This window comes from Perissodus microlepis, chromosome 10 (assembly GCF_051167445.1).
Source record: "Perissodus microlepis isolate ML-2025 ecotype Zambia chromosome 10, ASM5116744v1, whole genome shotgun sequence".
NCBI lineage: Eukaryota > Metazoa > Chordata > Actinopteri > Cichliformes > Cichlidae > Perissodus > Perissodus microlepis.
In genome coordinates this window covers 23,749,893-23,773,121 of record NC_140470.1, presented here as the reverse complement: position 1 = coordinate 23,773,121, position 23,229 = coordinate 23,749,893, and the positions used below count along the sequence as shown (strand labels likewise).

Here is a 23,229-nt window from a genome sequence, read left to right as displayed (position 1 = left end):
ATTTTTCAAAAGAGCAAGATGGTGACAATGAAAACGCTCATCTATCTGTAGAATCCCATACAATTCGCTGCTATCAAATTTCCACTTCATATTAACTGTACGGACAATGCTTTATTTTATTTTTTTTTACCTTTTTTGTTACCTTTTATAGATAACAACTTACCTATGTTTGCATTTTTGTTTTGTTAAGGCTTACAATTAAAGGTGCGTATTGGTCAAAGCACCGTTAGCCATTCACCGTCTGCGCTAATTCCAATCGCTGCCATGTCAAGTGTATTTGTGGTAGAAATGCAATTATCTAATTAATACTACAAGTTTTCTGCGCAGTTAACGGTCCTAATTTCCCTTACATTTTTGTAAATAAAACTTATTCATTTATCTGTTACTTAGCACTAATTAGCATGTGCCTGTGTCTAACGTATAGATAAAGCTTGCTAACATGCTAGCATTAGCATTAGCCGATAACTTAGCACTCCACATTCTCCTCCAAATACAGACACATGTAGACCTCACAGCAACATGACTGTGGTCAAAATGCTAACTTGAGACTATAAAAAAAAAATGGCTTCACAGACTAATGGGTAATGTCAAAGTGGTTATGTCTATGTTTCATACACACAGTCTATGACTAACATGAATAGACACGTTAGTCAAACCCCAAACACTTTCCACTGCAAAACCCACTCATTTTTGCTTTGTAATCGTATCATCACTCGATATATGATTTCAAAAAATGAATAAATTACATATAAGCAAAATAAACTTCTCATCCTAAAAAGCTGTCTTTAGGTCACCAACATTAAAGCGTGCTCACTAAAAAGAAAATCTAGGCAGTATTAATTAAAATCTTGGAAGTATTACATATCAAACACCTTAAACAATATAACAATCTATATTGATCTCATTTTACTTTGGTTTACTTTCACTGAACAAGTGCTGATATATTGTATACCACCCCTGCTGATGTAAAATCCATTTACAGCATCTACAGCTGACTTCTGTCTCCACACACACACACACACACACACACACACACACACACTTAGTTAAACAACAATGCTATCGAAAGTGCTTCACACCTGCTCATCATCTTTTTCGGCAATCCCCCCGCTGATACCACTTCCTTCCTCCCATGTTGCACCAGAAGTGGCTGATATTATCATTTCTAGTTCAAAGCCTTCTTGCTGTAAATTGCCTGTAAAGCCTACTCAGGTAACATTTATCTTACCCTTCTCGCCTCCACGGGGCTGCTGGATATTTGTTATTGAAAATACTGTGACAAGTTGAAAGGTGTGAAACTAGTGCTTCCGATCATGCCATCCCGCTTTGGTAGGCCCAGAAAATAAAGCAATCATAATTTGCAACTACATATTATATATTGCCATATTGTTTTGATGACGATGACGGTTTAAAATGCATTAATCTGGATTAATAAGCAGATTACAGTACTTTGACTGAGTGTAGGTATTCTATTTGTTTTAATCAAGACTACCCACATGATATAGCATTAAAAAATTTAAAATTAATCGCTTTTAACTTCATGCCTTTGGTGGGTACACAATATTTAACTGTTCCCCTTCCCAGTTGTAAATAGCTGATTAACTGCATCACTGATTGCAGGTCACAGCTTTTGCTAAATGCCCAGCTGCAGACTGTATACAGCTTATTTCTGTTCTGTTTATACAATATAAACCTCATTTTGTTTGTTGAGATTTGTTAAACCCTAAAATACCATCTGGGTCACTCCTGTCCTAAATAGCTTTATTTTTTTGTATTACAGCATTAAATATACTTTTGATGAATTTTACATGCCTAATTAAATGCGGTACAAAAGTCCTCATTTCAAAGGCAGCAATCTGCTCAATAACAGATCATCCTCGTTAAATTGTGTGCAACTCACAGAGCAAGTTATCAAAATATCAAGGTCACAGAGACCAGTTGCTATTCATTTTATTCTCTAATGTTAACTATGCATATTTAATATTCTGCAACTCTGCTCTCCCTATGCATACACTATGCATAAAGGAAAAAACACCAACAGACATCATAAACATAAACCCTTGCTGTGTCTGCTCGCATCTCCCAATAGAGACCATGACGAATGGATTGATTTTTCCCTCAAAAAAGATTTTTGTAAACTAAGCTTCTTTTTCTGTGTAAGCTGCATGTAAGCAGTAGCAGACAGTCTTCATGTCTTCACACCTGCAGCCTTGAACTATTCCCAACAATGCCAATCTCATGTTTTCTATGTTTATGTATCTAGCAACCATTAAAATTCTCCATCTCCACCCTCATCTAAAACAAGATAAAAAAAAAAACTATAGGGAAAAAAAGTTAGCATTTGACTGTGTCCTCCTTCCGCCGAGAAAAAAACCATCGAAACCACTTCTAAGAAAAGGCAAAGCTGGAGTACGACTCGCAAAGGCGCAAATAAAGATGGCTCATTTTTAGAAAAGCACTACGTTGTCATTACAAAGTCCATAGTGTTTAACATTTGCCACACCTCCCTCCGACCAAGAGTATGCATCAACCCATAAACTTTTAAACCCAGAAACCCACATTTGGAGCTACTGTTCAATTTTCTCACCAGTGGGGATGCAAATCGTGAGGATTCTTCACTACCTAAAAATAATGTTTTTGTTGACATGTTTTTTAAAAAAGCATGTAGTTCCAACCACTGGACTAACTACAAAACATGCCATGTACAGTAGTTGACAGAACCAGGCTCTTCATGGAAGGATGAAGGGGAGGGAGGTTAAAAACTAGAAGAAATCTTTGATAGAGCACACTTAAGCATCATAGCCTAGAAGTCTATTTCACCCAGTGAACCATTTCGAGAACAAATACCACATGGAAATGTGACATTTGTTGTTTCGTTCGTCTATATTAGCCACATTTATCTACCACTTACATACTTCCTTTCATCCTTTGTCATTAGCTAGGTGAAAAAAGTGAAATAGTCATGCTCACTCGTAACAACAATCCAGAAGGAAACTACAAACTCTTATTTAAAAGCTGCTGAGTCTACAGCTTTGCAGAGTGTCTGTTTTCGGTTTGTGTCCAGGCTGCAGCTCGCCACACTTGGCAAGCAAAGGAAACCTCACTCCTGACCCTGGAGAGTAGTTAACTGCCTATCAAGTAAAATAAAAACAAGGAACTAATGTTAGCATTATCAGCAAGGGAGGAAGGCCTTTTTTCTTAGGCATGTGACGTTTGAACTATGAAACACACCGCAAGGTGTTGCTATCGCCTCAGGACGATTCACACTCTGACAGCAGTTGCAGCCACCTCTGGTTGAAGTGCTGACAGGCAACCAGTTAGTACTCAAAGATGAGTTAGTCCTGTATTCTGGCTTAAGGACAGTGTCTTTGTTAGCTCCTCAAAATGCTGTCAAAGGATGACTTCCCTTTGAAACATTTAGTCACGAGCCCAATTAACAGGCTAGAAGGAATAACTACACATGTCATCAAGGAGTTTTTTGAGTCATGTGTGGGTTTTCCGTATTCATCAATGCCATTTTTCAGTGCAACCCACTGCCTCCTCATTAGCTTTGTATGAATTCTGAAGATGACACTGAGCAATTTCAGAAGAACAGTCTTCCCTTGATTTTGCAGGGTAATTGCTAAAAAAAAAAAAAAAAACTAGGTCAAAAATTAAAGAGACTTTGAGAATTAGATCCAACTTTTACACCTGGTAAATTACTGTGCAAAGAGATCCTGATTTTTGGATTGGCTGTCAGAAAACAATCAGATACAAACAAAGTCCTCTAAAGTTGAAAAAGTAGGTCAGACACTGACAATCAACCTCTTGATTTAAACGTGAAATAACGAATCTGAAGTTGTCCTCCAGCCTTTCCGGAAGAGAATTTAAAAAAATGACTGTAACAGATATAAGTGAGTTATAAGTGATTTACAAGTGAGCACTTTTACACCAGCAATAATGTTGTTGAATTATACAATTCCTGATTGAAACCATCCATCCATTTTCTTCACTGTTTAAATCGCATGGCTGATTTAAATGGTCTCTACTTATCTACACTAAACTCAATTATGGATATTTCTAGAGGGTTAACAATCAAAAGCTAAAAGAACCTAGCCTTCTGATGGTTGCAGTAGGTGGGCATTGTCAGTTCACAAAGAAACATCACTTTGAATGTTTGCAATATTAACAGGTAAACTCAAAACGTTACAAATAATGTAAAGATTCACCGTTTAAGTAAAACAAACAGATCTAGCAACCAGCTTTTGCACCTGTAATCATAGAACCTAGGGTTACAGTAAGTAACCAATCCCACAAATCCATTCCTTTCGCATGTTTGTGAAATGATATCACAAAATTGTAACATTACCTTGTCAATGCGATGGACACTACGCCAAAGTGGAAACAGAAAGACTCAAAGACCCAAACAAACTAAAGTGGAAAAACAGCCGTGATATTTCTATCAGCACCAAGAGAGCAAAAAGCACCAGATTTTTTACATTAAATGAGTTAAGCTGTCTTGACACCAGTTCAAATGCACTCACAACTCTTTTTGAAAACTTTGCACTGAACATTTGTCAGCTGCCACCCGCTTTTTTTGTTTGTTCAACCTTTCTTGTCACTCACTGCTTCGGAAAAAGCAGAAACATTACTTCAAAACACCATCCTTTATGAAAGAGCAGCGTGCCCCGGAGCGAGGAGGCAGCATTATGAAAGGGAACATGGCCCCTGGCTCTTCAGCTGAGGCCCGGGTCAGAGCAGGGAGCTAAAGTAGTAATTACTGAGAGACTGATTGCTGACAGGACCTTCCAACAGCCTGTGGTTAACTGGATGGAGCTGAGGGGGAGGAAGCATCAAATGCACAGGCCTGACAGATGCTCTGCTGATGACTCGTACTTCAGGGTGGTTCGGGGCATGCATGCCATTTTGCTTTATTCATTCTTCTTTTAAAAGTCACTGAAAAACAGAATATTTGAGCTTCTTCACTTTTGCTAGTTTTTGACATTTCTTTTGAGCCACGATGCAGAGATACAGATAAGGTGGGAGCAAATTACCTTAAATTATATGAATTCATTTTGTTAAAGAACTTTGTCATTGAACATCCTTAGAAGCCCAGATCTGCCGTCAGAGGCAGTTACCTCCTCTGCGTTATTTAAAAATTTCCCCCCTGTTAATTTTTTAAGAGTAAATGCAATTTCTTCCAAATGGCAGATTTATTTTTGAAGTGAAACTCTTCAAAAAGCAAGAGACGAGTTCTCCTTAAACAGATCAGAGCCCACTTCACTGAGAGTGGGAGCAACGTGTGATTGTGGCAGGCAACACATTGCCACAACTGGTAGAGTGCACCATTTTCCAACCGGATTATGCCAGTTTCTTGCTCAGGGTGGTCATTTGAGAGCCCATGGCTCATTCATCATGACCATATGGATGTTACAACCTGGTATTTTAGCCAACCAATTTATGCCATCAGTGCGCCTGGTTGATTTTGCTGCGGTGACGGAGATGGCTGTATTTACATTGGACAGAAGCGACCGTTTCACTGATTCACTGACTCTCAAATGCCTTTTGTGTGAATTTATTTGATTTCCACTGATTGTGTACGCTTGGACAGTGGAATAAGCATGTTTTGACATATGTTTTTATCAAATACTCTGTGGTCTCTTACAGATCTGCAGTGGCAATCAACTCTGAAACATGAGACGGTAGCAACAATGCCCACATTACATGCAACCAAGCAAAGGGTGTGACTGGGTATTTGAATATCATTCTACTGTTCAAAAACATGGACAAGCTGACCAAAAATGTTTGAATGTGACCATTTGTGCCAATTTTGCAAAGCCAAAACAAATTTCTTTCATTGAAGTGGAGCAAAATTGTGAGCTTGTCACGGTCAAACAGAGACTGGGTTTCATTAAACACATGCTGGTGTACTCTATGGGTCTGAGTCACTAAACCCAGCTGCCAAACTAACTTACCTCTGATGGTTTCTTGTGCTGGTGGCGGACCCATGTGCTGCTGGTGCCCGTATTCTTGGATGACCTGGACCACGACGTCACTTGACCTGCAGGAATAACAAAGAAAGCAATGATACCACAGTCAGTGTAAGATCAGGAAACCAGTCTTTCTCTAACCATTACATACTCAAACTCTTATTTATGTAAAGTATGTGAATTCTTTTTAGAGTTTCTAGTTTCGCTCTTCTCCTCTGCTCTCAGTTTAACAGTTTATCTCACCATGTGCTCTACTCCAGAGCCGAACAAAGTTAATTTGGGGAAAAAAACAAACAAAAAACAAAGTTGCCATACTATTTTAGAACCTGAAATGACCAGAACTGGTTATAATGGAGGAGTTTAAGTCCCTTTCAAAGGAATGAAAAAATAGCACACTTGGCAAACACTCTTGAAACACATTTGGGCACCTTTTTGGGCGTTTATCTTGAAGCATTATCTAAACAGACTTTAGTTTCCACTTGCATCTATATAATCAGCAGTGAAATGTCATCAAAACGAGAGCGTGAGCTCATCCTGCTCACAACCCCTCATAATTCCCAGGTCGTTGTAGTGTGTGATGCACAGAAAGACGTTTTCTTCGAAAGCCCCAATCACACCTTCTCAATGTTAGTGTCAATCAACAGAAGTACTTCCTCCATGAATATGATCAATAAAACAATAATCGTCACCATCGAACAGGATACAACAGGTGTAGCACAGTGATATTTCCAGCCACTGCATCATTTGATATTTCATCAAGTTTCTTTATCCTTTAGTGCAAAATGTATCAATACTGAATCTTATGACTTATGAGTAGCTAAAACACTTAAACAGTTTGCTGACTTTTCTCTAAAATCACTGTCTTCTTCTTTCGACGGCTCACTTTAACGGTCTTCGGCTCCACCGCCTGTCTTTTTGTGTCACCGTCTCTGAACCACACATCATAGCAGGTCTCACTACCATCTTGTAAACCCTCCCTTTCACTCTTGCTCTTCTTCCTCCTTCTGTCACAAATCCCTCCTGACACTCACATCCACCAACTCACTACTACCTGTACTCTCTTCTTCATCTTTCTCGTGCACTGTCCATTGCTTTGGATGGTTTACCCCAGCTCAATCCTCATCCACTGCATCTACTCCTTCTTCACTGACACACCTGTCTACCTCTTATTCACACGTGTATTCTGCTCTCTACTCTCACTACAGACCACAATGTCATGTGCAAACATCACAGTCCATGGAGATGTGTTAACCTGTCCATCACCACTACAAACAACAGAGTGCTCAGAGCCAATCCCTGATGTAATCCCATACCCACCTAATCATTCCAACAGCACACGGTCTCACTGTCCTCATACATGTCCTGGACCACCCTCACATACTTCTCTGCTACTCCTGACTTCCTCATGGAGTACCACAGTATCTCTTGGCACTCCATCATATGCCTTTTCTAGATCCACAAAAACAGTGCAGCTCCTTTTGATCTTCTCAATCAACATTCTTTAACCAAACATCACATCTGTAATTCTCTTTCTCAGCACGAAGTCATACTGTTCACTGATCACCTCTCTCCTTAACCTACCTTCAACAGCTCTTTCCCATATCTTCATGCTATGATTCATCAGCTTTATCCCACTGCAGTCACAGCTCTGCACATCACTCTTGTACTTTACAATCGGTACTAGCACCAACCTCTCACCTAGACCTCCATGTATGTCATCAGTTACGTCACCGTCTATCCACTCTTTGTCCTCTTCATAGGTGCACTCACTTCTTCTTTACTGCACTTGCCCATTTATTAATGTTCCTCCATCTTTCCTCCTCTCTTTTGCTCTCTCTCTGATTTTCTTCATTTATCTTTGCACCCAAATAAGGTTTTAACTTTTTCATAACCTTTTAAACGCCTACAACCATTCTTGCTGTAGCAGAATTCACCAGTAGATTTCAATTAAGGATTCAAAAAATGTCTCGAAAGGACTGCACAGAAAGTTGTTTGCAATTAATTGCATTTATTGCAATAAAAACATTCTAACAAGTGTTAATCTATTTAAAACAGAGAGAATGACATTTGTAAATGTATCTTTGAAATCTGCCCTCCTGGATGCCACAAAGGAGACAACCTACCGAAGAGCTGCAAACATCTTTTTCGCTACTCGGTGAAGTTTTCTGCTGAGGACCAGAGGAGAAAACATCAATTTTTTTTTTTTCCTGGCAGACAAATTAGCCTTTTCTGACCTTTCTTTTCTGACTCACAGCTGGAAAGAAGGGAGTGTTTCAAGTCTTCATTCATCTGGATCAGAACACAAAGCCAACTTAATGTGCGTTTGATTTGTCAAGAATGTTTAATGAGTGTGAATGTTGATTTAAAGTGGGGAAAATGAGGAACAGGTCTCTGGCTGTAGATTGGACTTCGAGCGCACAGCGTGTGCTGAAATTCACGCCAAAGAAATTTTATGGAGAAATTTGTTTTGCAGAGAGGGTTTACAATAAAACGATAATACTTTTTTGTTGTTTTTTTAAACACTGTTAGCCAGCACCAACCGGCGGGGAATCGGTTACTTATTAGAGAGCAAGAAGCTGCTCAAAGGTTCTTAAAATGAGCATGCGATGGGGTTCAATACTTTTGTAATTCACACCAGTGGAGGTGATTCAAACACAGCAGAGAAGCATTTAAAGAAAGCAGCCAAACAAAAACCTTCTTTGTGACTTTGAACGCCCGTGGCAGCACTACCACTATGAGTCAGACCTTTAATTGAAGCAGACTGATGATGATCTATTAAAAGCTTTAATAAGTAATGGCCATATAAATAGCATCTTGTTAAGCGGTTAGTCCACTGTGGTCCTTTACAACCTTATTAATACACAACCTAATTGCAATTAACCAGACACCGGAGCCAATATCCCACCCACCGCTTCAATCAACAGCTGTGTGTGTGTGTGTGTGTGTGTGTGTGTGTGTGTGTGTGTGTGTGTGTGTGTGTGTGTGTGTGTGTGTGTGTGTGTGTGTGTGTGTGCGCGTGCGCGCACACCTCTTTCCAAGTGTGCCTGTACATGTTTGTGAATGGAGGCCAAACCGATTGAGGAAAAGATGTCCCTTATTCTGTTTCCTAAATTTAAAATAAATAAACCCCAAATCCTCCTGCGACACTTTTCTCGTGTGACCATAAGAAACTCACTAATAATTGGATCGAATCTGCAATTAAATGACATCACACGCATAATGGATAAAACATAAAATCGACAACATTCTGCGATTTAACATCTGCGACCGTGACTTTATGCGAGTGTGCATGCGTGCGCTGCCTCCCACTCAACATATTTCCCTTTCCACAACAGCAGTGCTGCCACCCCGCTAATGTTGCTCATGACGTCTGAGGAGCAAACTGCACTGAGAGCCTCTCTTCAAAAATCACCAACACTCCACACACACGCACGCACGCACACACACATGCAGTTCACACAAAAAGACATACTGTATTGGAAGCCACTAACACATCCATGTTCCTATATTTTTTCACCATACACAGTTTGCCTACATTGTCAGTCATTACAGCACACACACACAGACATATTTGTGTGTGATCTTTTCCTCTTTAAGGGTCCGCTCTACTTACAGATTGACACACTACAATAATACAAAGAAAACAGAGAAAACCCCAATAATTATATGACCTCCCCCGAACAAGCACTTTGGTATGGAAGCCCGTTTCCGCCACTAAATAAAAACAAAAAAGCTAGTATCCATAACTTGAAATTTCGAGTTATTTTCTCAAAATTTCGAGTTAGCTCTGCCAATCAAAAATATACGTGAATGAGGTCGCTTTCTTGTTACCCAGAAGCATATGGCGCAGAGGAACGCGCACTCAAAAACGGATCCCAACAAACTGGCGCTTTCGCGAGTACGTTTGCTGATAGTAACACCATGTGATTCAGCTAATAACACAGGGATTTCATCATTTGTGAAGTCAGGCTGAAAACACTCAGCAATCTGTGCATTCACGACTGGATGTAATACCGGTAGCTTAGCTGTAGCATTTGTAGCTGAGGGCTTCAGCTTCCGGGTAACGAGGAAATGATGTCATTCACGTAGATTACTGATTGGCAGCGCTAACTCGAAATTTCGAGTTACTTTCTCAAAATTTTGAGTTAATAAATCGAAATTTCGAGTTAGTATGTCGAAATTCTGAGAAAGTAACTCGAAATTTTGAGTTATGGATCCTTTTTTTTTTTTTTTTAGTGGCGGAAACGGGCTTCCATACTTTGGCGACAGTGGGAAAGAAAAAACCCTTTTTTAACAGGAAGAAACCTTCAGCAGAACCGACCTCAGGGAGGGAGGGGCATCGGCCGTGACCGGTTGGAGTGAGGGCATCTCAGAGGAAAAAGTGCAAACAGAAGTTGCACTGAAAGTGGTCCAGAGATGCAAGATACGGAGCGCTTCAAGGGAACGTCAACAATATTCAAAATCAGCTCATACAAACTTGATTTAGACATAACGCAGTCCCAGAACGTCTTTATTTTTGGCCTTTCCGGCTTTATTTGACAGTTTTGCATAAGGAATAGACAGGAAAGAAGGGGAAAGAGCAGGGTAGGTAGCAAAGGGACAAAGGTCGAACTTTGAGTCGGGCCCTTTGGATTTCAGCAATAAGGTATTTGGGTGCTTGCTGGACAAACGAGCTAGAGTGACTGCCAGAACTTCTTGACTGCACCTTCAAATATGAATCCTTCTGTTTCTATTCTAAGGTGTAGGCCAGCAGTCCCCAACCTTTTTTGTGCCACGGACCGGTTTATGTCCGACAATATTTCCACGGACTGGCCTTTAAGGTGTTGCGGATAAATACAACAAAATAACACCAGTACCGATACCAAAAAAAGAGAAGATTTATTCATAAGACAAGGGGAAATACCTGGGGAAACTGAGTTAACAATAAAAACAATTGAAAAAATTACAATAAAAACCCTGAAAACCATAAATTTTACACCCGAGCCTCAACTCTCACGGCCCGGTACCAAACGGCAGGGGTTGGGGACCGCTGGTGTAGATTTACAGTGTGCTTACCTTACAGGCTGAGATAGGACACAGTGTGTGGTGCTATATGTATATACAGTATCTGTGTCAGACAGAACCAGCCTTCATTCTTCAAAGTTAAACTGGGCAGTTAGATTCTAGGACGGCCAAGACTCAGTTATTAGTTTTTTAATCATACATCTCAGTCGCAACATCGTTTGACACATACACAGCAGCAGCCTCCACCGCAAGCATCAAAAAAGCCAAACAGCTTCCAGAAGTCCGATGATGAATGACACCTCACTCAGACACCGCTGATTTTCTTGTCCACAATTCTCTGTTTAGTACTGTGTTCCATGCGTGTAAGCGTCGAGGGTATAAAAACAGACTGCACACTAATCTGTTAAGGATTTTTTACATTTACTCATGAATCTGCACTCCTCAAGAATGTGTGTGTCCAGGCAGGTTACATCTACACGTGCCCCACATAGTGCAGCTGCAGAGCTCCATCACTGTGGCCAGATAACCAAAACAGGCCGCGGCGCAGTTGGAAGTTACCATCGTGGCCGCGTGTTAATTAAAAGCCACGCTGGATGCACAGCAGCCAAAATTATCATGGGCATCCTTCAATTAGAAACCTGATAACCTCCAGTGAGCAGATGCAGCTGGAGCCCACACTGCAGTGAGCAGGGGAAGCTAACAGCTAAAGGCTGATTATAAAGCAAAGTGCATGGCCTCCAACGCGGGGTGGCTCGCTCAGGTCTGCAAAACAGCCTGTTAAACCTGTTGTAAAATACATTATACACGCGAGGCTGTGACCACACAACAGTTAAGCCCTTCAGAGGTCATTTTAGCCTGTAGTGTAAACAGTTTGAATGACTACATTTCCCAGATTTAATCTGGCTGCAGATCCCCACTGATCAGCCACGACTATACTACCTGTCTAATATTGTGTACGGCTACGCCTCGTGCTGCCAAAACATCCTGGACGCCTCGATGCATGGGCATAACACATCTTGGGTGTCCTGTGGCGTCTGCCGCTGTGAAGTTGGCAGCAGTTTCTTTGGGTCCTGTGGGTTGTGGGTGGGGCATCCAGGGATCGGGCCTGTCCCGGTGCATCTGGCAGATGTTCAGAATTTGGTATTTGAAGGCTGCAACCAGGCTCTTTGTTGTGTTCCTCAAGACATTCCTGACGCCCGCTGCCTTGCTGTGGCGAAGGCTCCTGTCATCGAGGAGTTCCACTGCAATGTTTGGTCAGCGGCAGTATTTAAATTGGCGGTATGTGTGAAATAACATTTCCAAGATTTCTCAGCACACTGGAGCTCAATGACAAGGTATTAAAAGTACTGACGATTCTTCCTGATCAGATCCCTGCTTAAGCTTCTAGAGTAATGTCAGTGCTTCTCTTTCTCTAATCTTTTCTATCACTACAGTTCCATTTATATTAAGCTGAAATACCAAACTGGATTTAATTCCAGAAAAAGATTGTCACAAATGAAAATATTTTGATCTGGCGTACACACAAATGTACCACAAGATGGGTGAGAATACTTTTATCATTATAGTTTTCAAGGCACCACGCTGTGAAAGGATAACTCTTTTATTTATACTCATTTAGACAAGCATTAAAATAATATCTGAAAACCTCATTAGCGCAGCCGAGTTTAGCGACACCAAAACAAATGCCAGGTTCTGTTGTTTTTTTTAATTGTACAGCTCGCTTTCTGATGTGTCTAATTTTGATCTGTTCTCTAATATTGCCAAGGGAATAGCCAAACAAATATATTTGCTTACTGCAAAAATGCGTGCCGCGAAAATGCCAAGAATTAGTCACACTGAACTGACAAAAGCCGAGAAGAATGACATTTAAAATGAAATTGAAATCGCTGGCTGTCTTCAGTGAATAAACCCTCGTATTTTAAAGACAGTCATCAGCTGTTGTGGCCATTTGTGCTTGTATAACAACGTATTTCATTCGAAGACTGTTAACAGATTCATTTCTCTACAGAAGCTGCCAGTGACAGACATGTGGTAGTCTGGCCAGATGTTCCTATGCTCTCGTCTTAGAGGATTGCCTGTCTGCTCGTCTTAGAAGTTGTTTGAGTTTGTGTCATTAACTCTGGGAGGAAAACATATCTGCCACTCCATCAAACCATGCATCCCACCCTATAATATCAATTTGTCACTCAGCTAATTAACTATGTGCTCAACATTAAATGTAAAGCACACAAGGCCAGACATAACTGCACAGTGCAAATGTGACATGTCCGCTTTATTGACTTTGAGGCTACAGTCTGCGTGTATTAAGCACCTAATTTAGTAAAGTGGGGAGCTCAAACACATCCAGAACTGACATCCAGACATGCCCTGCAAGCAAAAGACGGCTTTGTCTGAGATATCTAAGTCCAGATATTAATAAAGAACCAAACCTGATGCACACCAAAACATTAATAATGTGAGCTGAATCTACTTTTTCGGTGGTGATAAAGAGATGCCAACCTCAGCAGAGGTTGGCGAAAGCGTGAGAATTGACGCGATAATGCATCTTCTGAAAAGAAAAAAAAAAGAGCGTGGTTGCAGTTTGTGGTGTGTTTACTGACATAGTTCATCAAGTTCAACTGCATTCAAACGCAACTTCCAACTTTGTTTTTAATAATTCGTATCGTAATCATGCAGCATCAACTCGATTTCCCCGGAGAGATCAGGGTTTATCTGGATCTGCACATCTTCTCTTTACTTTAACAAAGTATTACAAGACTTAAATACACAGACCTTTGTACCAGTTAGAGAAATTGGAAAAGACACAAGGGACTGTACAATATACAGTCAAGTACAGATTTTAGCTCCACTGAAATGTTGTGGGTGGACCTGAAACTGATGATACGTGCAAGAAAACCCTCAAGGTTTTGCAAATAATGGAACTTTGCATGGGAAGAATGGTTAAAATGTCACACGCAGGGGGACATCCATCTATCTTCCTAACTTCTTATCCAATTCAAGGTCGTGGGGGCTGGAGCCTATCCTAGCTGTCATGAGGCGAAAGGTCAGATACACCCTGGAGGGGTAATCCAGTGCCCCTTTATGGCCCAGCCAGAGAGAGATAACAAGTCATACAGTCAAAGCAATCTCCAGTTAAGCTAAAACACAAGGCTTTGGACTTTGGGAGAATACCCAGAGAGAATCCACGCAAGCACACGGACAACATGCCCCACGCAGAGGGGTCCTAGCCGACTGAAGGATTTAAACCAGTGTGAGGGAACGGTGATAACCACTGGATCAACATGCAATTATACAAAACACCTACAAGAAGGTTTTTCTGTTAAAAGGGACAAGACGAGCCTCCGAGACCCCAAGTCGTACTTACTACACAGATGGCTGTTTTGTGTTGCATAAACTGAAAAAGATGGCATTCCTTGTGGTATTGCTCAAGTAAACCACCTGTATTTGCAGGCTCCGTTTCAAAATGCCTCAAATTTTGCAATCTGCTCGTCCAGTAATGATGCACCACAATCTGTTTTCGTAGCGACATCTCTCTCAAAGAACGACATTTTCCGACAAATTTGCACTTATTCTAAAAATAAAGACTTTATTCTTCAAACCTTAAGTTCTTATTCCCACCGGTGATTTCTGTTATGCTAACTGGTTAAATCGCGCTCATGTTTCCAGTGTAGCTCAGTTTTAAAATGGCAAGTCTTAATGAGCAGAGGGAGGACAACCATGAGACAGGAGGAAAGTCTATATGGAGAGTGAATACGAGAACTGGGAATTGACGAAGACCAGGCAGCTCACTGTATAAAAGAAGCAGAGGAACTCGCTTTTCTCACACTTTCAGGATTCCTCGTCACACACACACACGCGCGCACACACACACACACACACACACACACAGATACCCTTTCCCTGAATCCCAACTTACTGTCAGTGGTGTCAGAGTCGTTGCTGCTCGTGGAGTATTTTCTCCTCTTCTTTTCGCTCTCCATCTGTTAGGGGGGTGGCAGGCAGGCAGGCAGGCAGGCGGGCAGGGAGGGAGGGAGGGCGGGGGGCAAGAGAGAGAGAGAAAAATGACGAGTGAGAAGATGTTCACCATGAAAACACAAGTGTTAATGAAATAATGTGCTGATGGCACCAATCTGTCAGAGCCTCCAGCAGGCAGCCTGCCAGAATAAACTGACTTGATCACCGTTACACATTAGCACTCTGGACTCCCTGGGATACAGTTGTTCCATTTTTCCTCCCACCACCCCCAACCACCACCACCACCACCATGTATACAGAGGGAATCCTTGTACTAGTCGACAATGAATCCATCCTTTTATTAGCGTTGTATTCACTGCCAGCTTTGGCACAAGACCCTTTCTTATGCATCTGTTTCAATACTGAAGGTACTCCTTTCTTCATTATAATGGAGTGAAACCAAATCAAGTGAGAGCAAAAAAAAAAAAAAAAAAAAAAAAAAACACAGGCTTCTCTCATCCAGATAAAATCTAGGACGCTTTCTAAAGCTCTAAGCAGCTGTGTTTCTTTGTGATAAAGCGCACTAAAAAGCAACCTCTATCATCTGGACATCTCTTTCTAATAACAGCATTATGTTCATTTGTCACCTTATCTTTCTAATTCTAAGATAAGCACTGAAAACTAAAATTGAGCTTTGGGCCGCTATTCAGTTTGATCCAGAAGGAATTTGTTCTACTGCAAAGTCACAGCAGTGTTTTAGTGATGGGATTAAAACCTGCTTTCACTCAGTGATGTTTTTTTTTTAAAGAAGTGGGGAAGCAAGCTGTAAAGGCATAGAAGATTGTGAGATTTTTGACCACCTTTCGCTTTGTCCTGCAACATTTTTCAATTTTCTTCAAATCCACTGGGAGCCTACTGTACTAAGAGGCGCCTTCGCGTCTCTTAGTACAGTAGGCGAGTTTCACTGATTGTGGGGTTACAATGAAAGGCCTGCAGGGAGAGCAGGAAGCAGGTAAAAGAGAATGTAGAGAGGTGGAGGCACGCTCTGGAGAAAAAAAGGAGTGAAAGTCAGTAGAAACAAGACAGAATGCATGTGTGCGAAATAGAGGGAGGTGCAATGGTGAAGATTATCTGGGGTCAACCATCCAAAGCAACAAGAGAGGTAAAGAAGAGAGCGCAGGCAGGTTGGTGAGGGTGGACACGAGTGTAGTGGGGGGGAATGTTTGACAGCAAGAGTTAAAGGGAAGGTCTACAAAATGCTTACGAGTTTAAAATACCAGGATGAGCATCAGAGTACGTAAGAGGGACACCTCAGGTTGAGCAATTTGGAGACAACGCTGGTGAGGCAAGGCTGAGATGGCTTGGATGTGCACAGAGGAGGTGCGGTGGATATATTCGACAAAGGATATTAAATTTTGAGTTGTCAGGTGGGAGGAAAAGAGGAAGTTCACAGCAGAGGTTCACGGATATAGTGATGAAGGGTGTGCAGAGGGTGGTTGAGACAGAAGAGGATGCCAGGGGGAAATCAGAAGAAGATGAAGTTGAAGGAAAAAGAAGAAGAGTTGACAAAAAGGTATACGGTGCTCTACCGAAACCTCCTCACTACTGCTTTGCAGATGTTTGTATATGAGGCAGTGATTTGCCTGCAAACAGTCATCAACAGTAATCAAAGTGTGAAAAGTGCGACAGAAACATCTGCCTTCAAAGTAAAGCTTTCGAAACATGTTTGCAATACTAAGGAACAACTTGTACTATGAAAGTGTTTCTAGTTTGCGTCGCAATTTTCACAGCTTCACTACCGCTCAACAAGTAGCGGCGGGAGGTTAACAAAAAAATCATGCGGTGGTCTTTAGGTCTAAAAGACCAACAAACAGAAACTAAAGGGAGCAAGGTAACGTAAACAGACTGGAAGTAAAAGCATATTTCTATAGAAATTCTCCACTTTGTGTTGTTTTTTGAAGATCGGAAACGCCTTCGATGTGCTTATATGACGTAAAAGACTGCGAACACTCGATATAAGCGAGAAAACTCCAAAGGACTCCTTCATCTTATGAGAACCAAGAATACAGAAAGTTTGCCTCCTCTGCAAAAAGACTGCAAAACACTTGAGTCATAAAGGGTATCGCTCAACATGAATGGGCCCCTGCCCAGAGATCACAGCAGATGCATTTAGTGTATCAGGGAGATACTCAACTTTATTATCTAACAACCGTTAATTTCAGATGTAACCATTTCAAGCTGGTTTTATTTTTTAATTAGAACAGATACATGCGGTGCAAATTTAAAAGCCACCGGGTACCCATATCCACAGTAGCCTTCCAATTATGTAATTTAGCTTCTTGTGTTTATTACAGCAAGCATGTGCAAAGTCTAAAAGTACGGCTTGGTTTTAGAGTATAGGTAAATGTTATCCGATATGCAGTGATGCGAGAAAGAAATGCAGAAAAAGATGCGTCCACATGTAGCAGAGTACGCAGCGCAGCAAAATGATGTCAACTAGTGTCATCCCCATCGTTCGTGGCTAGTTTAGTTAATGATATATGCAGTGCTTAAAATATTAATTAGACAACCACTCAATATAGGGTTTGCTATAGATTAACAGTTATGGTAATTACCAAAATCATTTTTGTGTTCCAGTATGCGCAAACTCTTTAATTAAAATAATCATTTTAATGCTAAATTATGATTGTTTTGCAGAAATTTACAAATTTGACATAAAAGGAGAAAAAAAGTAAAGCGCAAGCATTATTTATTTATATCAAGATAAAATAACTTACAGGTATTTAGAAGAAGTAGTTGTATTGGTTGTTGTTTGATTGATTTCTGACTTCTTTTTAACTCCCTAAAACTTGGCACGCCCCTGAAAAGCCCCCTCAGGCTTTATTAATGATTCTAATATTGAAATTGAAATATTTTTTTCAATTCAAATTCAAAATACTGTTAAATAACTTTTTGTCGATTTCAAATATTTAGCCAAAAATTGGTTTTGATTAGCCAACAAAAGTTTCCCCAAAAGCCGTTAAGCAACTTAGTACATAAACGTATCCCTTTGAAGCCAAATGTATATTTGATACATGAGGTTTTGCGACTTCTACACCATGAGATGTAAAAGGAGCTAAATAAATGGCACATTTTATGCAAAAAAAAACATTGAAAACAGATGATACAAATTAAAAAATAACATATTCAACAAATTACTTTTTTTTTTTTAATTTTAGTCAAAAGGTTCAATAAACACTCCATTTAAAAATATCTGGAGACCCTCTTTTCGTAATTAAATAAACTATGTGTTTATAATATTTGTGAACGCTCTAGAGGAAATTGCATTCTTCACTCAAGCAAAGAGATTGACGGTCTGTGTCGTGTCAAGAATCACTTAAGCTTCGGCATCTTTTGCCACCCTGAATTTGAGCATTTCTTAATTGTTAAATGTGGGCAAAGATCAGAAGGAACCCACAGGCATGAAAGTCAAAATGCTGTCAGATCAGCACACAAATAAATGCAAAGTCAGACACATAAATGTTAATGATGGTATACTATAATGAGAGACTAAAAATAAAGCTTACTTTCACAAACTGAGTTTAATTTAAAATCCATCTCTGGCCAGAAGTGAACAGAAAGAATAGTGAAGAGAAAAAGGGGGTGGGGACAAACAGCCCAATAAAATGTTGTTAATCTATTGCCTGCTGTTAGCTTGAGGGTCAAAGGGGGAAAAAAGAGGGTATAGGTCAAGAGAGTCTGAAGGAGACAGAGACTGAGCTAAAGAAAAAGGAAAAGATAAAGTCCAGAAAAAAGGGGTTTTAGCGTACTGCCAAACTGAAGGAGGAAGCCTAAAAGAGGAGCTGTCTTACAACCTTCAGAGTGGGGAGGAGAGATTTATGTGCCAGTAAAACTGGGCTATTCCCTTTTAAATGGGGCTCTTCCTGTAGCCTGGCCTCCCCGCCTGTCCTGCACACACTTAAGTACTCTGACATTTATGCTGACGAAAACAAAAAACAACAAAAAAACGCCGCGCTTCTTTGCTGCCTGTGACCATTTCCACTCCAGAGTCCTGCCATTTCACTCTTCCCCTCTTCCTCCCCCCTTCCCGTCTTTACTTGCCTTACAATAACAGGGACACGGAGTCTGTGGAGTAAGGTTAAGTACATTATTGACTTCCTCAACCTCTGTTGCCTTTCTTTCTCTCGCCGTCTTTCCACCTCTTCCCATCTGTCTAGCTTTACCTCGTCTTCCTGCCTTTGAGGGGAGTTGTTAAGTACATCACCGACTTCCTCCGGCTACAACTGTCTGACTTCGAGTCTGCATGCTTGGATCCATCTCAGGGTTTCCCCTCGCCTATTAAACTCGCAGACGACCCACTTAAACCACTCTCGGGCTACCAATGCGTTTTGGTTTTTTTCTTTCTTTCCATGTGCAGCTCAGTCATTTCTCTCCTGACCGCTTAAAGGAAAATGTCAACGCTGAGAAAATAAGACATAAAATAAGTTTGAGGGTCTATTTTTTTACACCAACCTGCTAAATGAGTCATTTTGGGAGTGTTTTAAAGCAACTGCAACAGAGACATTTTGTGGCACCGGCTCGAATAAACACAAAGATTCAGAGCTTGAGCTTCAGACGACCTGGTTTGCGGTTTGAGCCGGCCGGTCAATTTACTGAGCACTAAAAACAGCCAGGTGTCTCTCTTGTAAAACGCTGGTTTTTATTCGATTTATTTATTTTTCTGTGCGAGTTGAGCAAACCACAGCGTGTGCGCATTAGCATCTCCTTTTCCAGCTGCCTAATAACATACACGGTGATGTCGCTCAACAGCCTGACCAAAGATCAACAGCAGGAGCTGGTGATGACAAGAACGAGGTGGTAAACCCAAACTGAATGAAAACACACCAAGAAGAAGGTGCAGAGCGTACGTCAGGAAACCTTTTGCAGGTACTCGATCACAAAAAAGAAGAAGAAACAAACTCAAGCCACGAGTCGAGAGACACAAAAGGATTATTCACTGGATCCCACGAGATTTTAAAGAGCATCAATCAAGGTATGCAAAATGTCCTGGCATTTTAAAATGTCTACAAGGACATCTCATACTACAGCTCTACCAGTGCACTGAAAAGAAACTAAGTGGATTAATTTACAGCATGATTGGGTATAAAAAGAGCATCTTAGAGAGGGAGAGCTTCTCTGAAGTAAAGATGAGCAGCGGTTCCTCACTCTGAAAAAAAAAGAAAGAAAGAAAAACCTGCAGTTCTGGAACAATTTCCGAATAATGTTCCCTGAAGTAGAACTGACTTTGAATATCTCATCATCTGCCGTGCACAGATTCAGGAAATATGGAGAAAAGGCTGATAATAATAATGTCCATGTCCTCGGGTGGCACTGCATCACAAACAGACGTGATTCTGTCGTGGAAATCACAACATGAGCTCAGAAAAACTCCCAGAAATCACTAAAAACAGTTCACTTCGCTATCATGCAAAGAAGAGGCAACATGTGAACACGGTCTGGAAACACCGCCGTCTTCTCTCGGGCTCATTTAAAATGGACTGTGGAAAAGTGGAAAAATGTTGTTTAAAGAAGACGAATAGTGAAGTTCTTTCTGTAAAACACAGACGCAGCATCTTCCCAGCTAAAGAGGAGCGGGACTATCAGGCTTTTGTCAGCACTCAGCTCAAAAACTTTAACCTCTGATGGTATCGGGGTGCAACAGTGCCTACTGAACTGGCACATTTGGAAATGCACCATCAATACTAAAACATATATACAGGTGTTAGAGCAACATATGCTCCCATAATGTCTTTTTTGCATATTTCAGCAATACGATCAACAGCATCCTTCATCTTGTCATGGTCCCCGTGTCTGCCCGGCCGGCTCCACAAAGCCACATGTGTTTTGTGTACATTCTCCTCTCTCCTCCCCGCCAGGGCGGAGCTCACTGCAAGCTCCCGCCCTTGGCACACACACCTGCATCTCGTCAGGCTCTAATTATGGGTTGGACTCTTAAGGCCGGGACGCAGACAGCCTCACCACTGGATGATTGTGCTGGACACGTCAGTAAACCTCAGCCTGGTATCCTTAAGCGTTGTGGACCTACTGTGATCTCTGTGTAACCCTCTTTTCTCCTGTGCACACTTTCCCCGGACCCGTGACCAACCTGTTCTTTGAACCGTTGTAAAGAAGAAGAGCTAGCATATGTGACTCCTATCCCGGACTTCCCTTTCGGACCCAGGAACCCCGCTCCCCTCACTGTATATATCTGCACCTGGTGACTGTGTAAATAAACGTTGTTTTCCCCTGAACTCTGCTCTGCGCCTGAGTCCTACCACACCGCATGACACATCTATTAGAACAGCGTGGCTTCACAGTTGAAGAGTCCAAATGCTGGACTTGGACTCACCAATTGAAAATATTTGACACATCATAATATGAAAAGAAAAAAAGACAAAGAAGACAGAGGACTGTTGAGCAGCTAGGATCCTCTATCAGACTAGAATGGGACGACATTCCTCTCTAAAGTCCAGCAGCTGCTCTCCTCAGCTCCCACACATCTACAGGCTGTTGTTAAAAGAACAGGGGATGTTACACAGTGGTAAACATGGCTTTGTCCCAACTTTTTTCAGATGTGTTGCCATGCCATTTTTCTTCTGTTCCGCTGTAAATAAAATAAGGGTTTATGAGATTTGCAAATAACTGCATTCTGTTTTTATTCATATTTAACCGGTATCCTTTTTTTGGAATTGGGGTTGTAGAGAAAGCCGGAAATATTAAAATTAGGGATTCTGGGATTGCTTATCCTGGCTCACAGTCGCGACCCATGTTTGATGTAATGCATAGAAAGTGTGCTTTTGGTACCGTCACAACTCAAAATCTTGTCATGGCAAAGCTTCTAATATTTCTATAACAGGGTAAAAAGAAAAAAAACCTGCATGCAACACAGTCGGAACGCTGTAGAGTCGTTAATATAGTTTACTTTAAAAATTTGAATGGCAAAGGTCAACTGCTTGTTTAGTTTTAAAATAAAGCTGTAGGAAAAAAAACGATTACCTAAAGCGAATCTTTCAGCATGTCTTTTGTGTTGACCAAGGCCTCAGGGTAGCGGCTGCTGGTTGCAAAACAGCATAGGCGTAAATAATGCGACAATTATTGCACAGGAGGTTTTGCATTTAACAGATGGTTGATTACAGAGCCATTCAACCAGACTCTTGTCTTTACAGAGGAAGGGAATGTTTGCACCCTGGCACTGTGAGCTCATGGCTAGCTTCTGACACTTGGATTTCATTTGGTTTGCTGTTAATGCTAACAAGCTGTTACTTAGTCAAGTACAAAATCCTGAAACTTATTCCCCGTTGTGTGAAGACAGTCCAAAGCGATTCTCTGTATAATGTTAGAGTAGCAGTTGGAGAGCTGGGTTCATTTTACTTACTCACAGCCCACTTTTGGTTCCAATTGTGGTGTTTTTTAGTCCTGCAACTGTTTTGGACTATGTCTGTTAGGATAAAAGCAGTACATCTAAGCAGTAGCCAGGCACTCATATGTTTTGGACTGAATTATAAAGAGTTTTCCTCTTAAGGCTGCACCATTTCCCTTTCTTTTTCAATTTTTTTTCACTGAATTGACCAGAACAACGAACCATTGTCAGCCAATCTGGCAAATTTTGGCCACTCAAGTTATTTAACCTACCAACCATTTTCAAAATACAAAAATAAAGGATTAATTGTTCTATTTTGCTCACCTGTTATTTAAGATGCTGCTGGTATCTTTAGTTAACCAGACATAAAGCTATCATGAGGGCTGAAGCTGTGATTGTAAGCTAAGCGGACAGTCTCTTTAACCTCCTGTCTTGTGGTAACCCAGCATTTCTCAATGCATGCGTAAAGGGGGAATTGCTGGCCCGTTTAAGTGAAAGACTTGACAGTAATTAGAAATGTCACTGTATCGCCTTAAAAATCCCCCTCCCCTCCTGTTTTTTTGGGGGGAGCAGAATCACCTAAGGCAGAAAGCAGACCAACGGCTCAACAACTGCCAAGAACAGCCACTAAGTTCATTTTCTCAATTTTTCTCTCCCACTCTGGCTCACTTTTTCTATATCTGCACCTGATACCCTTCCTTTCCTTTCACTCAGTCGCCCGACCTTACTTCCTATTTTCTACTGTATGTCTCTCCGTCCTCCTTCCTCTCATGCAGTATGCACAACCATGTCTTCAATCAGTTCAGTGAATCCCAGCTTAGCCTGCAGATTGAGATATTTTGTGTTCTACAGAGAGACGGTGTGGGTGAGGGAGAAAAGGAGAGGGAAACGACTCGCAAATGT

At 41.1% G+C, this 23,229-nt stretch overlaps 1 protein-coding gene across 2 annotated transcripts in view; it reads right to left on the bottom strand.

Moving 5' to 3' along the window:
* Positions 1-23,229, bottom strand: part of jade2 (jade family PHD finger 2) — a 224,543-nt gene that overhangs the window by 177,397 nt on the left and 23,917 nt on the right. For both annotated transcript variants that reach the window (XM_084940743.1, XM_084940742.1), the window contains exons 2-3: positions 14,890-14,953; positions 5,955-6,040 (exon numbers count right to left, since the gene is read on the bottom strand). In XM_084940743.1, the coding sequence (XP_084796869.1) occupies positions 5,955-6,040; positions 14,890-14,953 (150 nt within the window). The remainder of the gene's footprint in view (positions 1-5,954; positions 6,041-14,889; positions 14,954-23,229) is intronic.